Raw genomic sequence first — 16918 nt, forward strand, 5'->3', positions numbered from 1 at the left:
AACACCACCTTAACATCTTGATCTTGCTAAAATTTTGGCATTACAAAATTTTGGCCCAACAACAAATTAATGGTAAAGTTAAAAGTGACTGTCATTAATTTAATTATGATTTCTCTCTTCAAATAATATAATATTTCAATCAACATGAATCGAGCCGAAGAGCACCAGTGGTGGAGTCGTGGATGTAAAACTCAAATCCTTATACTCACGAATATTACTAGATCTAGGACTTTGTCAGTGCACTTTGTCTGTTGGAGCGTGTGTTAACATTATTAGGGACACAATTGCGGATGTGTGAGTGTGGAGCGAGTAATGTATGTGGTGGTGTATACGTATGTGCGTCTTTCGTACATGTAACTGAAAGAAAATATAAATCAAACCAATCTTGCTATACACTATATGTGTGCATCTCTTTGCAAGAGCATGAATACACTGTACTCTAGCTAGCATATGTAAATCCGTATGTATATATAGGCCGAGTTCAGTTCCAAAATTTTTCTTCAAACTTCCAATTTTTCCATCATATTAAAATTTTTCTACACAAAAACTTCCAGTTTTTCTGTCACATGTCACATCGTTCCAATTTCAACCAAACTTTTAATTTTGGTGTGAACTAAACACACCCATACACGAACATGTGTATCTAGGATAGTCCAAATTCTAGTATAGCAGCAGCTTAGCTGGTAGCTAGGGACTAGAGAGAGAGAGAGAGAGAGAGAGAGAGGACTATGGGCCAGAGAGAACAAACACTGGGCCAGGCACAGGAGGCAGGCACCAAGAGAACCCTGCAGCTTTCCCTTTTTTTCATATGCCTAGCTTTGGAGCTGTATAAATACAGAGGCAGCAGCATGAGAGCTGATGGGCCTTCACTCTCTTCATCTCATGAGCATCTCACTCACTCATCTCACCATATTTTTTTTTTGTGCTGGAGCCCTCCCCTTGGCTGCTGTTACCATCCATGTTTCAATTCCTTAGCATGTCACCCTCCTCCTCATCTCACCACACAACACACTAGCTCCTAGCTTGGCTCTCACTCTCTCTCTAGATCTCTCTCTCTCCTACTGTTAGGGTTTGCCTCCTTGCTTTAACCCCAGCAGCTATAGCTAGCTTAGCCACCTTTTGATTTGCTTCAATTCTCTCTCATGTGAGTCATGACATACATTGACATCCAACTCCACTACTAGCTATAGATAGCAAACATTGCTAGCTTTCTCTCTCTATCTCTTGCATGGTTGAAATACTACTGGCTCATTTCTCACTTAGCTGCTAAGGAATGCCACATAAATTATAAAAGACACAGCACTAGTTGTGGTGTAGAGCATTTGGAAAGAGAAGTTTGTGGTTTTCCTTCTTCCTAACACTCTTTCTTCTTCTTTCACCTGTGAGAAACTGTGAGCTAGTAGTGTTTTTAAGAAGAGAGGAAGAAGGAGATCTAGAGAGAGGCTTGTTCATCATATCACCATGGTTTTCTCCTCGCTTCCAATCTTCCTAGACCCTCCAAATTGGACTCAGGTAATTATCCCATTCAATTCTATTCATCTATCTCTCTGATCTTGGCCACTAGCTACTTCATGGATTTTATTTGGATTTTGATCTGAAAGTTTTGGTTAATTTCATTTTATCATGTATATATATGCATGTAGAATCATCTTCAATTGTCCATAACATATTGATCAGTAATTTCATTTGGTGATACACTTTATATCATTTGATCACAATTTTCTTAATTAGTTTCTTCATTCTGTCACGAGCATTTGAATCAATCCTAATTCCTAAGCATGTTCGTGAATATACCATGCTTTGAATTAGTTCACTTTTACCATCAAAACAAAAAGGAAATTAAAGTTCACCCTTTATTAGTTCTTCTCCTCTGATTATAGCTGATCTCTACTGATGCAGATGCAGCAGCAGCCACTCCAGTGTCTCATCGGCGGCGGCGGCGGCGGCGGCGGCAGCGACCACCACCACCTGATGCCACCGCCGTCCGGTCTGGCGCCGCTGCCGAGCGCCGCCGGCGCGGCGGACACGGCGGCGAGCGCGCCGGCGGCGGCGGCGCAGCAGCAGCAGCCGCGGCCGGCCGTCGTGTCGATGTCGGAGCGCGCCCGGCTGGCGCGCGTGCCGCTGCCGGAGCCCGGCACGCTGCGGTGCCCGCGCTGCGACTCGACGAACACCAAGTTCTGCTACTTCAACAACTACTCGCTGTCGCAGCCGCGCCACTTCTGCAAGGCTTGCCGCCGCTACTGGACGCGCGGCGGCGCGCTCCGCAACGTCCCCGTCGGCGGCGGGTGCCGCCGCAACACCAAGCGCTCGACCAAGAAATCGTCGTCGTCGTCGTCGCGCCAGGGAGGCGGCGCCGGGAACGCGGCGGCGGCGGCCACGTCGTCGTCATCCACCACCTCCACCTCCACGACGGCCACCACCTCGAGCGCCGCCGCCGCGGCGGCGGCCGCGGCGGCCGACGTGATCGCGAGCATGCAGGCCGGCGGCGCGCTGCTGCCGCACCACCTGATCGGCGGCCTCCCGTCGTCCGCCGCCGCCGCCGCGGCGCTGGAGGCGTCGCTGGAGGGGTACCACCACCACCACCACGGCCACGGCCACCAACTGCCGTTCCTGCAGCCGCCGCCGTTCTTGCAGCAAGGGCTGCACGGCTACCACTTCGCCGACGGTGACGTCGCCGCCGGCGCCGCCCTGGCCGACGGCGGGTTCCCGAGGGGCGTGGCGTCGGGCCTCCTCGCGCAGCTGGCGTCCGTCAAGATGGAGGAGCACGGCACCAACAATGGCGGCGGCGTCGGCGGCGGCTTCGTCGGAGCGCACGAGCAGTACTGGCACGGCGGCAATGGCGGCGGCGGGTGGCCGGCGGAGTTCTTGTCAGGGTTCAGCTCATCGTCGTCGGGGAATGTGTTGTGACCGTCGCGAAAATCCATGGATGCCACAGAATTAGGGTCTCCCTTAGTTTTAGGGTTATGCATGTGTGGCAATGTGCTGTGTTCTTCAATTAGGTTGGGTTTTTTTAAAAAAATTTGTGGGGTTTTACATGCTCTTTTTTATTTTCTTTATTTCTGTTCTTTTGTTTTTTAAAACTTTGAGTTTGAAGGATAGCTGCTAAATGTGTTGTGTAATTAGCAGCTGATTTAGTGGGGGAAATGCTGCAGGTGTAAAACTCATGGAGAGGGGGTGATATGAGAGAGAGGTGTTAAGGTGTTACTTAACTATACTATGTTTAATTGCATGAGGAACTTTGGTATGAAATCCATATGGTCTGTAATATTTTGTTTTATAAATCTCTATATTGTGTGTGTTTAGTCTGTTCTTTAATGTAGTTTCTGATCATGCAATGGACTAATTAATGTCAATGTATTCTTTCTGGTTTATATTTGACAATGTGATATATCTCATCTGTAAACAATGCAAGTTTAACCTTAATTGATCGTAATGCTTGGCCAAGGAAGGCTCCATTTCTTGCAATATGATCTGGTAATTAAGCTGCCATTGTGCATCTAAACATGTTAATCAATTTTCAGATGTTTATGACTGTCACCTCTTGTTGATTCTTTATCCTCATTGGTTAAGATGATCATAGGAGTAATATATTATTAAGTAATTAATCTAATGGCTAACCTCTACAGTTAGTACCCATTGAGAACCGTGCAAGTTCATTGCACATTTGAACACTTGCTCCTCTAGATTCTCTAGTGTGGATTTGCATATGTAGATCATATAGATAATTAACATGCACCTCCAATGATCTCTCACTGTCTCTAGATATGTTGCCTACAAGATATGTTCTAGTACTATATACCAGTAATAATAATTTAAGCAGTAGACCATGCATATTTTTTCTATTGATAAAGGAATAAACATTCTAACTGTTGTATCTACTCCCTCCATCCCCAAATAAACCAACCTCGTAAATACTATGAATTTGGACATACACATTCCATATTTGTAATATTAGGATGTGTCACATCTCATACGAGGTTGATTTATTTTGGGATGGAGGGAGTACGATTTTACACAAAGAACATGCAGTAGCTAGTATATAGTACAGAGTACTCGATCGATCGTATGATTAGTACCTACTTGCAATAAAAATATGATATCTCATTGTCCTTCGTGATCTTCGCAATGTGGTTATATATGTCTCCTGCGTGCTGCGATCCTTTCTTGATCTTGATGCATGATGAACAGGAACTGATCGATCGGATTAAACAATCATATATACAATGCTGGCATGAATCGACACAAACATCAGCAAAAGAATGGCATCATGATTAAAGCTGAATGAGTATATGTGTAAGCAACTTCTAAAGATTCATTATTTGCAACAGATGACACTCATATATATTGATGTTATATAATGGTTTCTACCGGTAGTAAATTCGACTATACCGTTCATCTCTTTTCTAATATAATGGATCATATTTATTTAATTACACTGCCAACTCAACTATTGGTAGTCAGTGGCGGACCCAGAAAAATTGCATTGGGTGTGCCCATTCTAGCGATCACTCCACCATATTTTCTACAAGAAAAAAAAACAATTCTGATGGCAAAAATTTTGGTCGGAATTTTCAAAATTCTATTAAAATGTGGTCCATAATTCATGAAAAATCTGTAAATTTCACAACAATCAATCTCATGTCCATTTTCATATTATATTGATTTTCATATTACGGGACCTCTAGACAAATTGTGATCACTGTTATGTTCTATTTTCTGAGAGGGGATTCCATTTTTATGTCCTTTGATTTCATACTACATCCTAGTGTTTTTCCAAAAAGAAAAAAAAGGGTATGCCAGTGTCCACCTGGCACACCCCCTATGTCCATCTCTGTTGGTAGTAGAACTGCTAAATCAATGGTTGAGATCACTTATATTGATGATAATACTGACAGTATAATACTACCAGTAGAAACCACCGTAAATGATACTCTTATTTTAGCAGACATGAGAAATTAATTCTTGCAGGATATACATCGCATATACATTTTGCATTATTGTTTTAGCTATATATGGTTTGAAATTTTCAAATATTGATCACTTTGGTTTTAATTTGCAAATTTGGTTTTAAATGCTGATAGACATGAGAGGAAGCTAACTACTCCTAGCTAGCAAGCTGGAGACATGGTTGCACTTTTTATGCATGGAGAATGTACTGTGCTGCCTGCCAAGATTTGCATGTTACATTGATCTTCACATATATCCAAAATATGTTAAATTAATGTACTGTATGTGTACGGCAGTTGCTCAGATCGAAAGATGATCCATGCCATGCAGCCTCTAGAATGCAAAAATAAACTGCAAATAAACTAATCTAAAGTACAGTCAATGACAGGCCATATGCAGCAGACGATGAAACCGATCAAAAGTAGAGACATCTTCAGAATGTGTGAATAGATCAGATTAATATTAGTTTATTTTTCAGAATTCAGAAGAATGACATGAACAGAAAATAACTGAAACCGTCGATGCCGGCCTAGGCTGCAGATGGAGTTGGGGGACATGAAATTCTGGGCACTTGATGATGAAGTGTTGGATTGCTTTAGGCCTCAAATGATTATGGAATCGATCGATCCATCAGTACGTAGACGCATAAAATCTGCAGGGTAGCTAGCTTGTCACTGATCATCTCTAGTTATGTGCTTGCTAGACTGGACCTTCATTAGCACTCCTAACATAATGATCACCTTTGCTTTGAGCTATGTTTGTTGCCAACAAATGATGTGCCACATTAATTCTTTAATCCCAGAACATGCAACACACACCATAAAAAACAGCAGCTTAAGCTATGTAGGAGTATCTGAATTTGGTAGTCTTCAATTAATATCCCCAGTTGCAATTTTTCAGAAAAGTATTTTGTGTTCATCAATGTGCCACATCAAGAGTGATTAACTAGAGAAAATCCAGAAAGTTAAAACTAATTAATTTAATGTGTATGGTGAGTGATGCAGATGCAGTCACCATCAGAGGGAATCTGGGTGTTCTTTGGCAGATCTGCTTTTTGCTAACTCCAATGCAATGCTGAAGCAAGCCTATAGCTCTTCTCTTCTCTTCTCCTGAGGTGTGAGGTGAGATGAGATGAGATGAGGAGGGAATAAAGCAGCAGCAGGGCCAACCTATGCAAAAATATCACATCAAAGAAAGAGAAAGAGGAGCCCCTGTTCCCCTGGGCCCACACTCTATCCATCTAGACAGATCATACACAATCATGGCACATCTCTGATTCTCTCCAATGTTATTTTTTTTTAGTTTTGTTTTTTTGGTTGGAGCAATGGAGCTTGGATTATAAATTTTGAGCATCTCTCAGCAAGTGTGTTGGAAGAGAGACAATGTGCTGACAAAGCTGCAGGGACTGGAAGTTTGCTAACTTAGTTGCACATGTTTGTATGCACCCTTGATTCCTTGAATGCTTGGAATTGCAATATAGGTTTGTTTATGTCACCAAGAAATTAACCTCTCTGATCAAAGATGAAAAACACTGGCATCGTATAAAGCACTTGACTGATCAATTCTAAACGAGAGATGGTGTCATTTTTAAAAGAATGATGGTTATAGCTGACACATATCATCCTATCGTAATATTCGTCTAATTACCATATACTTTAATAATATCTTCGACTTATGCATTTAGAATGCATATAGCCGAATTAGCCAGAGATAGTAGAGCAGTTAGGGCTGTGGCCCTAATCCTAAGCCTAAATACTCATTAAAATTACACTTCAAAACTTCGATCAAGAAATAAAAGATAAAGATAAAAATATGTAAATTACATTAGTATATAGGTCTAGTTTTGAGAAAATTCTTATTCCACGCCCTATCAATAAGACCTTATGTCTATATAAATATGGGCATGCCATCTCGAGAAATAACTACATGAAAACTAAACACTTAATAATCGAACGTTACACAATTAAATACTAAATCATAATGGATAGAAGGATCTTGGTCTTATATCTAACATTGGCATCTGGCAGTTCAATTACCAATCACCGCATCCTCGATCTACCTATATCCATTAAAAATAGTACAAAATTATACTAAAACCAGTCAAAAAGATGGCAATACTAGATCAGAATGGAAGCCTATGCTATCCATCCAAGGCTGTCTGTTGGCCTGTGGCAAGGGCAGCAGCACAAACACCAATGCAAAAATATACTACCGGCCGATGACTGCGCTTGTCAGACAGATTGATGCTTGCGACAAAACAAAAAGTGCAAGCAAACAATTTCTTTCTTTTGTTTACTCCATAGATTTCTCTCCTCCTCTTCCATGTGCTCAACAATCTCCGAATCTGAAAATAGAATAGGCCTAAATCCAGTCCAAAAGCAGCAGCTTCAGCTTCAAGTTAAGCATTGCTCAGATAGATGCTGTCATGTGACAACCGATGTGGAGCAACATCTTTGTTAGCGTGTCTGTTTGTGTCAGGAAATTCAGGGTGTGACATGCATGCAATCTAACCACTTTTGACTTTTGACCCCCTCCTTGCTCCACATAGAGTGAGATTCCCTGTTGGAGATTGACCTATAATGTAGATCATTCTAAAATAGTTATAGTTCTAAGTTGTTTAGAATAGATAGCGGAGAAGACAGCTGCCAGGCAGGTCGAGTGGCTACCCAGGCTCTGCCGTTGCCGCCTCCACTACCAAATGTCATAAATATCTATAAAAATTGGCCGGTTATTGTGAAACGCTATTAGTCATGTGGGATCGTTGTAAAACACTATTAATCATCCGGACTCGATGACACCGTTGGCTCTGTCACTAGACATAGATTAAGGTTTGAAATAAAAAGGACTACAATGTCTCTTATTATAATGTATGATTGGAAGTAAGAGGGTGGTTGGGGCAGAACAAAGGAGAAATGTGAATGAAAAGTAATTGATGAGATAAGTAAGATTTTAAAGTGATAACTATTTTGGAATACATTTTGAACCTTAGAAATGACAACTATTTTCAGACGAAGGGAGTAATACTCCTCCGTCTAAAAATATTCCAAGTATTTTCAGAGGTTTTCATGGGAATTAAGAAAATATGTGGAATTAAATAGTGAAAATTGTGAGTGGTTGAAACGAGAAAGTAGATAGAGAATTAAATGGAAGATGATTATGATTGGTTGAGATTAAAGTAGGTGAAGAAATAACTATGGCCGTGTTTAGTTCGTGTGCTATTTTTTTTTTAAGTATACGGACACACATTTGAAGTATTAAACATAGACTAATAACAAAACAAATTACAGATTCCGCATGTAAAACTGCGAGACGAATCTATTAAGCATAATTAATCCGTCATTAGCAAATATTTACTGTAGCACCACATTGTCAAATCATGGCGTAATTAGGCTCAAAAGATTCGTCTCGCGATTTACATGCAAACTGTGCAATTGATTTTTTTCGTCCACATTTAATACTCCATGCATGTGTCAGAACATTTGATGTGATGGAAAAATTGAAAGTTTAAAGAAAAAAGTTTGAATCTAAACATGGCCTATATACAAATTTGAACTCTAAAAATAGCTATACTTTGGACAAAATGAGTATGTTGAGTTAATTTCATGAAACCATCGACCAAACCAGATATGCTTGTCTTAGAACATAGAAAGTACGTTTAATTGTCTGAGCTATAGAAAACCATATGAATTTTAGTACTTGTGTACTTAAATATGAATTCCTGTTTCTTTTCTTAATGGATGAATGCACACGCTTCTCAAATTTCTAATGGTGTATATTTTGAAAAAACATTATATGTGAATTTATTAAAAAAATTTCGATTTTATTTTTGAATTTTATACTAGATAATTCATTTATTTGTACATTCGAATATTATCACAAATTATTTAACTATGTAGACATTCAGCACAAATTTAGCTATTACTAGTTGGGAGCAACACGCTCATTCGACCTAGGATGTCTTGGAGTAAAGGATAACTAAATTTATTAATAGCATGCATGCGGATGGCTCCCGCATATAAGAATAGCTACGGATGGATGATACCATATCCTATACCATATTTAGTGGATACGGATGGTATGCGGAGGATGCGGATATGGATGCGTATTGTTTTGGATGTTAAAAATAGTGTGGACTTGGCTTACAAACATATTAAAATTGTCGGATATTACGTGTATATGCAATCCATATAAAACCTAATCAACAATACAATAAGCAGTAATGCAATAATCAACATACCATCATGATAACTATATCCACATAGTACTATCTGAATCCACATCCATATCTATCGAATTTCTATAAATCCTATGATATTGTTGTTTTAAGAATGGATTCGGAGTGGATCGGTTTTGTCCACTACCATAAAGCTTACATCTTGATCTTACGAAATTTATAAAGCAAAATTTGCTATACAACACCAAAATTTGCTATAGTGGTAAAATATGACACGGTTGTTGGACATCCCAAAAACTAGTAATTAGTTGGGGAACACCATAACCATTATTTTATTATTTTTATTCAAATAGAGAGAGAAATATTTAGAAAGGAGAATTTTGCTCCTGAGCCATAAGCATGTAACCAAGCCACTCTCCATCCCTAAATTCTAGGGTTTTGGAGGGGATCGGGGGGGGGGGGGGGGGGGGGGGAGTGGCTTTGGTATAGCTTGAAGGCTTGAAGCCTTGAACCAGACCCAGTTAGGTTATAAGCATCCATGTGCGTTCTCACTCCGTTTGGAAAAAAAAATGGTTGTAGTGTCCTACTGGTAATTAACAATTTCAGGCTGACCAAAAGTAGTCACATTTTTAGGACGCCGTACAGTGAAGATCACAAGCTTTAGATATCCTGTACCCCTCTATCCCAAATATAAACATTTTTAGCTATAAATTTGAATAGCTATTTATCCAGATTTAAAGCTAAAAATTGTTATATTTTAAGATGAGTAGTAGTAAAATTTTGCCAATTTATAATACAATTGAGTAATTGAATGTTCAACTGAGAATCTGAAATAGCATCTGCTTACATTGCAGTCAGAATTGCCATTCAACTGTGTGAAATGGAGGTGCGTAATTAACTTGTCTTGAGAGGTGGAGTACAATTATTGGGACTGTTGCAATCACCTGATGCAATTATTGGCACTGTTGCAATCACCTGTTGCATACTCCCTCCGGTTTGAGATTAAGTGACATTTTGGACATCATGGCAAATACCAATGAAGTATTAATTAGATCCATATTTCCTGTTATACCCCTCATTAATACTCCAAGCATTTTTTCTGTTTGCATGTATGCATGAGGGGTATTCTGGAGAAATAGAAAAGAGAGAGTAGTGGAGAAAGCAAAAACGTCAATTAAACTCAAACCTGAGGGAGTAACCCATAACGCCAATTAGTCTCAAACCGGAGGGAGTACTGATTATGTAACTTGAGACATGTATTGGGACCTGATGAACGCTATATATGGAACAACCATGAGCAAAAATTCTAAGCTACTCCCTCCGTCCCAAAAAAGACTTAATTTCTGGGTTTCCGTGTCCAACGTTTGACCGTCCGTCTTGTTCGAAAAAATTATGAAAAAATTTAAAAAGATAAGTCACACATGAGGTATTAATCATGTTTTATCATCTAACAACAACAAAAGTACTAATTATAAAAAAAATTTCATATAAAACGAACAGTCAAACGTTAGACAAAAAACTCAGGAATTGAGTCTTTTTGGACAGAGGGAGTAGTTACTAGTAGTAAAGCCATCAGATTTACTGCTCAAATCCGCATTTGAAACTTCTCTTTTACATATGGTATTACAGTCTTCAGGATATACATGGGAAAACCTTGCATTATGTTGTCTACATATAGCAGCTGCATGTTTAAGAAACTGTACACATCTATCTCAACATCCTGGGCTGCCTAAACAAATTCTCACAACCTGGGAGTTTCAGCACACAAGCATGGAAACCTTATAGTTCAAGCTTGTGGAAAAACCTCAATTGGTCGGCATGCCATGAATCATGAGCAGAATGCAAAGTGACCAGGATGCTACTCAATCTGACATTTGATAGGATTGCGACGATGACTCGCTCATCATCGAGTTCATACAACCATAGGGTATTGAGACGCTGGGCTGTCCAATTGTTCAGGGATGTCATTTTCCGGGACCTGCTCAGGGGTGGCCTGAGGAGGGACCTGCGCGGAGGCTTGCGACTGGGACTCCTGTTCCTCTTGTTGCTGGACTAGGAATCTGCTCATCCGCTCGAGCAGCTGCACAGCCTTCCTCTTCCCCCTATCGGTGCCGTTCAAAGCCAGCTCCCGCAACGGGACCATGATCCCGCACTCCTGCGCACGAGCTAAATGCACAAGATGGTGCTCTCCACTGCACAGATGTAGCATGACAGCCGCAGCATTCTCTCGATTTCTCGGGGTTCCGCTTCCGATCATCTCCACAAGCACAGGGACAGGCTCTGCCGCCCCAATCGCTGCCTTGCCCTCAGGGTGGCTGGATAGTATGGAGAGTATTGCCATAGCCTCATCCATGAGCGCTCCTGTGGGGTTGGTCACCAGCCCCATGATGAGTGGCACAAGGCCAGCTCGTATCGCTCGTCCCTTGTTCCCTTGGTATATACACAAGTTGAAGAGAGCTGCTGCTGCATCCTTCTTCCCCCGCTGGCTACCCTCGCCTAACAGCACTACAAGTGCAGGGATAGCCCCCATCCCTCCAATTGTCACTTTATATTCATCAATCACTGAGAGACTAAAAAGTGTGGCCGCAGCATTCTCCCGTGCCTCCATGCTGCCATTCTTCAGAACATGGACTATGCTTGGGACAGCACCAGATGATATGATGCTTGCCTTATTGTCCTCATGTATGGAGAGGTTCAGAAGGGCAGTAACTGCATGTTCTTGAGTCCGTAGGTCAGATGAGGACAGCAGACTCAATAGCAAGGGAATGGCACCTGCCTCAGCAATGCAAATCCGGTTGTTTGCATTCCGCTTTGCAAGGAGGCGAAGCTCTGCAGCAGCTGATCTCTGCTCCTCAGTGTCTGGAGAGCATAACTTAGATAGCAGAGCATCGATGTTAGCACGTTCACTCGAAGAGCATGCAGGCGTAGGCTTGTTAGGCTGGGTTGAGCGCTTTGGTGGCTCCATCCCATTGGTTTCACACCACTGGGAAATGAGACTTCTAAGGACATAGTTTGGCGTCAATGCTGAGGTTGACATCTTCTGTTGCGTGGTTGGGCAGGTATGATGGCCTGATGCTATCCATTTCTCGATGCATGCCCGCTCATATGTCTACAAATTAACAAATAAAAAATGTTTATACTAAAATAACTATTTTAGTTGCATTGTGCTTTGGGTCTTAAAAATAAAGAGGTAGAGATTGCTACCTGCCCTGTAGACACTATAACAGGATCCTTCATCAGCTCAAGAGAAATTGGACATCGGAACTCGTCAGGAATGGTTATAGGCCTTGAATCCCCATTTGAATCCAATACCCTGGAAGCCATAGGAGGCCCCATGTCAGGGTTCTGTGTTTGCACAAAATCCTTAATCTTCTTCAGTAGCATTGACATTTTCTCAATGTGTTCTCCTGGGTCCTGACCACCGCCGGATGCGACCATCTCATGTAAGGCGAGTGATTCTTGCGTGAGATCGGTGATTGTCATCAAGTGTAGCTTTTCTGACAATCTTCCAAGAATAGCCAGTTCTGCACTTGGGTCATAGTTCTTGTCATATACAGATAGTAGATCATTGTAGAATTCATCGTCAGGCATATCAATCCGTTCTTTTGCTCTTTTGAGCTGTGCGTGCACTAACTCAACCTGGACAGGATTTGGATAATTATCCCAATGCTGGATTTAAGTGCTTAATGATAATAGCAAGAGGAATTCTTTTCAGTGTGCTGTCATCGTTACCTGCTCTCTAACTTCATCTGATATATCCAATTCATTGTACGGAATGTCGCACAGAGCTTGTTCCAGCTGCAAAATTACTCCCTGAAACTTTTTCATTACGCTGTCCCTCTCAAGAACCTGCAAACCAGAATGGGAAAAGAAAGAAAGAAAAGGCTCCTTAGCTAAACAAGTGGTTGTACAGAAACAAATCCACAGCAATTAGTATTTCGAAAAGCATGTTTATAAAAAATGATTTATAATAAGAACAAAATGGTAATCAAAGGTCAATAAGAATACAGGTAAAGCAGGGGAAAAAAGAGATAGAGTAACACCAACATTAAGAGCACCATATAAAAACATTACAAGCTACAGGATGGACAGTCAGAGGCCTGCGGTTCAAGTACTGAAGCAAAGAGCAAGAAAACCAACCTGAAATTTAAACTAAACCAATATAATCAAGAAAATCCCTTGCTTCTGAGCTTGGGAATAAAATGAGCAAGCACTTTCAATAACATCAAAATGGAGTTGAAGAAGGAAAACGTTGAATCAATACATGAGTTTGATAGTCACATAAAGAAAACTAGACAATGACTACCATATTTCTAACTTGTAGGTTCATCCCTTCCCTATGCACAGCCGTAAAAGATATAGTCGGTGAGTCATAGAGGTAGTCCTATCATCAGGTACATGGGCATTCCAACAGGCCAAAAAAGAAAAACACTTTCAACGGGTGCAGAAATCCACTGGTGGGGACCTTAATGTTTGAGCCTACAAACAATATAGTTATGATGTCGATCATCTGAAGTTCTCTAATGACAAATTTTGTTGATCTGCTCTGGTTGCGGCAACTTATTGTATTTCAGTATAAAAGTTTAATGAAACCTATTGTGCTCAGAAATAATATTTTTGGGTCAATGCACTCAGCGAGCATTAAGTGGTAGGTATAGAACCCAATTTGATTACTCTCTACTAAGCAATATTGCACTTCCAAAATGAAAATATGCTTCTTCAGACCATTTCATTTGCTAGTTTATAAAAAGAATTTAACATGAAATCTTCCAGAAAACCTTTTACTTGCTGCTATTTAATTTTCTGACAAAGCACGTGGCCTATTCAACTCCTGAACAATTTCAACAACTACCCAGCCAGAAGTTAGTTCTTAATCCGGAAAAATAGTGCATGAGCGATCAAGATAGTCATCATTGTTGTATGAGCGATCAAGATATAAAATAATGTTCAAAGACTATTGATTACCAATATTATGTAATAGCACTCATAAAGCATCCCATTGATAACACGGACTCGATGAAGGGTTTGAGGCCTTGATAGTTACAACAGATACAGTCAACCAGATTTGACCAAAGTAAAGCAAACAATTAGTACAAGTTCTTTGTCCCAGTGAAAATAGAAAAATGAAAATGTCTGTTATGATTAGATATACCATACAGATAATAATACAGTTATACTTGACAAAAGAACATAGTACTCCAATCGGTCAGATTTGATGTACCATACTGGTAGGCAGAAAAACTGGCTAGATAATGATTCAAGAGGTGAAATTTATGATCCAAAAGGAGCAGTTGAATTGCTCAGGACTGGAAGATCATACCTCTCCTCAAAAGAACAATTCAAAGCTATAGACAATATCCACTACAAACAACACACAAGAAAGTGAAAGACATGATCATATGGTTGTCCCAACTAATCCACAACAAATCTTGCTTTTACCATGGAGAAAGACATGATCATATGTCTATCCGTTGCCTCTCCCAACTAATCCACACAACAAACCGTGCTTTTACCATGGGGAATAACATGTGGAGTACAACCATGAAGGATGTAGGGCAAGGGCAAGTAGATTCTTGAATGTTTCAACAAGTAAAGAAACCGATGGAGGAATCCGTCCAAGCATTTATTCTACAGCAAATCTATGACAAACTCATGGATGCCCTGAGAAATGAGAATGCATGGATCATTTACAGATGACAAGTTTCGCAGTAGATCCACAAAAAAAAATAGCAAGGAGTTTGATCTGAAATAACCAAGTTACAGACGCCCCCAAAGACCACAACTTATGGACCCTACCAAAATTGCACCACAAAAGAAGAACATATATTGGTCGCATTGAACAAGAAGCAATCTCAGCTCAACAAGAAATCTAGCTGAACAAATACAACACAGCTGCAGAATAAAATTATGGAAACCTTTCTCTCTCTCTTTTTTGCGATTAATAAGCAACAGCAACTAAATCATCCTAAAGCCCCTATGCTAAAACAAAAGAAAACTCACTTAACAATCACGACCCCTACAATTTGTTTTGTGTTTCAAACAACTGCACATCAATATATATTAATATTAGTCCACACGATTTATAAAAGCAAAAATTAAGCACGGATACACAGTAGACGAATCAGAATCATATTTTTGCATCCAAGAATCTTAATTTTTTTAGGAGACTAAAGTCAATAATAACCTTAATAACTAAAGCTGCACTTTATTTTTACCTAAGAACAGGTCATAATATCAAATCACCAATCCATAATAATAATAATAGTTCCTCCCAAAAAGGCAGCCAGGACCACGAATCGAACAAAATCAAGAAACCCACACGCGCGCACATACCAAGGAGATCCTGCTCCCCTCGCGGCCGAGCCGGAGCAGCGCGAGCGCCGCCTCGAGCGCGGCGGCGAGCGGCGCCAGCGCCCGCTCCTCCTCCTCCCCCTCCCCCTCCCCCCGCCTCCGCTCCCGGAGCTCCTCCACGAAGGGCCCCAGCAGCCGAATCCGCCGCGACAGCGCGAGCAGCTGCCGCCTGTACGCGTTCCGGTACTCCCCCGCCCCCGCCCCCGCCCCCGCCCCCGCCGCCACGGCCTCCACCGCCGCCGCCACCCTCTCCACCGCCGCCGCGGCACGCGCCTCCGGAGGCGGCGCCTCCCCCTCCTCCTCCTCCGCTCGGTCGCCGGCCATGGCGAGCGCGAGGCGAAGCAGCGGGAAGAAGAAGAGGAGGAGACCTCGGCTAGTGGCAGAATGGTAAATAGTGGGGAAATGGAGGGGCGGAGTGTTATTTTGGTGATGGATCGCTGATCAGGTCAGCGTCTTGGGTACGTTGGGTTGAATGGGTCTTCGTTTTTTTCTTTTTTCTTTTTTTTTTTTGCCTGTCTTCCACGGCAGATTTCCGTCTACATTCTTCGGTGTAGCTGCACCACCGGCTACCTACCAACCGGGATTATTACCGTGTCATGTGGTGTGGAGAATTAGGTTAAATCATACTCCCTACCTCTATATTTTAATGGATGGCGTCGTTGACTTTTCAATCAACGTTTGACCATTCGTTTTATTTAAAAATTTTGTGTAAATATAAAAATATTTATGTCATACTTAAAGAACATTTGATGACGAATCAACTCATAATAAAATAAATGATAATTACATAAATTTTTTAAATAAGACAAATGATCAAACGTTGGATAAAAAGTCAACAGCGTCATACATTAAAATACGGAGGTAGTAATTGTTATTGTAGAGTTTTTTTTTCTCTCTATAGGAGTGGTTGATAGTGATGGTAATGTGTATCAATTACGTGTGGTTTGAGACAATAAATTAATGGTTTATGTAGGGCTGGATGGAATATAGGTGATGCGTAGTGATTGTTTTGTGGTTTTTTTTTTTGAGAGGCTGTTTAGTTTGTTGTGTGTTCAAAACACATTATTGGTATTATCTAGTTGGTAAATAGTGAGAATTTGTGCGTGCACGTGAATTCAAACATAGCGTGTCCATGTCTCGCGTGTCCATGTCTCGGATTGGACAGATCCACCTGAAGCGTCGCTAGAAGAGAGCTGGACACAGCATGAGTAACAAAGATTGTACCGGACACGGCATAGTCCTAATTAATGCTGTCGATGATGTGGGCCCGAAGGTATCATGTTTGGAGGGAGGAGGCCACCCCCAAACTCACATGGCGCCTCCGAGAAGGGTGGCGCCTGGGTGGAGCAGTGGCCGCCCCCTCCCAGCTTAGCTTAGGATACCGACTTTGGAGGGAGGAGGCTGCCCCCAGACCCACGTGGCACTTCCCCGAGGGGGCAGCACCCG

The 16918-nt window shown here is 41.4% G+C and overlaps 2 protein-coding genes across 3 annotated transcripts; one reads left to right on the forward strand and one right to left on the reverse strand.

Moving 5' to 3' along the window:
- Positions 1-870: 870 nt before the first annotated feature.
- LOC127756771 (dof zinc finger protein DOF5.1-like) lies at positions 871-3393 on the forward strand. The gene is made up of 2 exons (XM_052282144.1): positions 871-1512; positions 1900-3393. Exons 1-2 carry the CDS (start codon positions 1462-1464, stop codon positions 2905-2907), a joined length of 1059 nt encoding a protein of 352 aa, XP_052138104.1. The 5' UTR covers positions 871-1461; the 3' UTR covers positions 2908-3393.
- A 7286-nt stretch (positions 3394-10679) lies between these two features.
- Positions 10680-15846, reverse strand: LOC127757411 (protein spotted leaf 11). 2 transcript variants are annotated; one of them, XM_052282912.1, is made up of 4 exons: positions 15455-15846; positions 12854-12970; positions 12326-12760; positions 10680-12230 (listed from the first exon to the last, which is right to left on the reverse strand). In XM_052282912.1, exons 1-4 carry the CDS (start codon positions 15794-15796, stop codon positions 11034-11036), a joined length of 2091 nt encoding a protein of 696 aa, XP_052138872.1. In that variant the 5' UTR covers positions 15797-15846; the 3' UTR covers positions 10680-11033. The 2 variants fall into 2 exon arrangements, with proteins under 2 accessions (XP_052138872.1, XP_052138873.1); XM_052282913.1 differs by lacking the exon at positions 15455-15846 and adding an exon at positions 14087-15371.
- Positions 15847-16918: the final 1072 nt, after the last annotated feature.

This window comes from Oryza glaberrima, chromosome 12 (assembly GCF_000147395.1).
Source record: "Oryza glaberrima chromosome 12, OglaRS2, whole genome shotgun sequence".
Classification (NCBI taxonomy): Eukaryota; Viridiplantae; Streptophyta; class Magnoliopsida; order Poales; family Poaceae; genus Oryza; species Oryza glaberrima.

Bases quoted from the DNA above. Each gene is read 5' to 3' on its own strand.
- LOC127756771 (XM_052282144.1), top strand. From the start codon at position 1,462: ATGGTTTTCTCCTCGCTTCCAATCTTCCTAGACCCTCCAAATTGGACT. The intron at 1,513-1,899 runs GTAATTATCCCA...CTACTGATGCAG, and splicing joins ACCCTCCAAATTGGACTCAG to ATGCAGCAGCAGCCACTCCA.
- LOC127757411 (XM_052282912.1), bottom strand. From the start codon at position 15,796: ATGGCCGGCGACCGAGCGGAGGAGGAGGAGGGGGAGGCGCCGCCTCCG. The intron at 12,971-15,454 runs GTATGTGCGCGC...TCTGGTTTGCAG, and splicing joins AGGGGAGCAGGATCTCCTTG to GTTCTTGAGAGGGACAGCGT. The intron at 12,231-12,325 runs GTAGCAATCTCT...GTTAATTTGTAG, and splicing joins TTATAGTGTCTACAGGGCAG to ACATATGAGCGGGCATGCAT.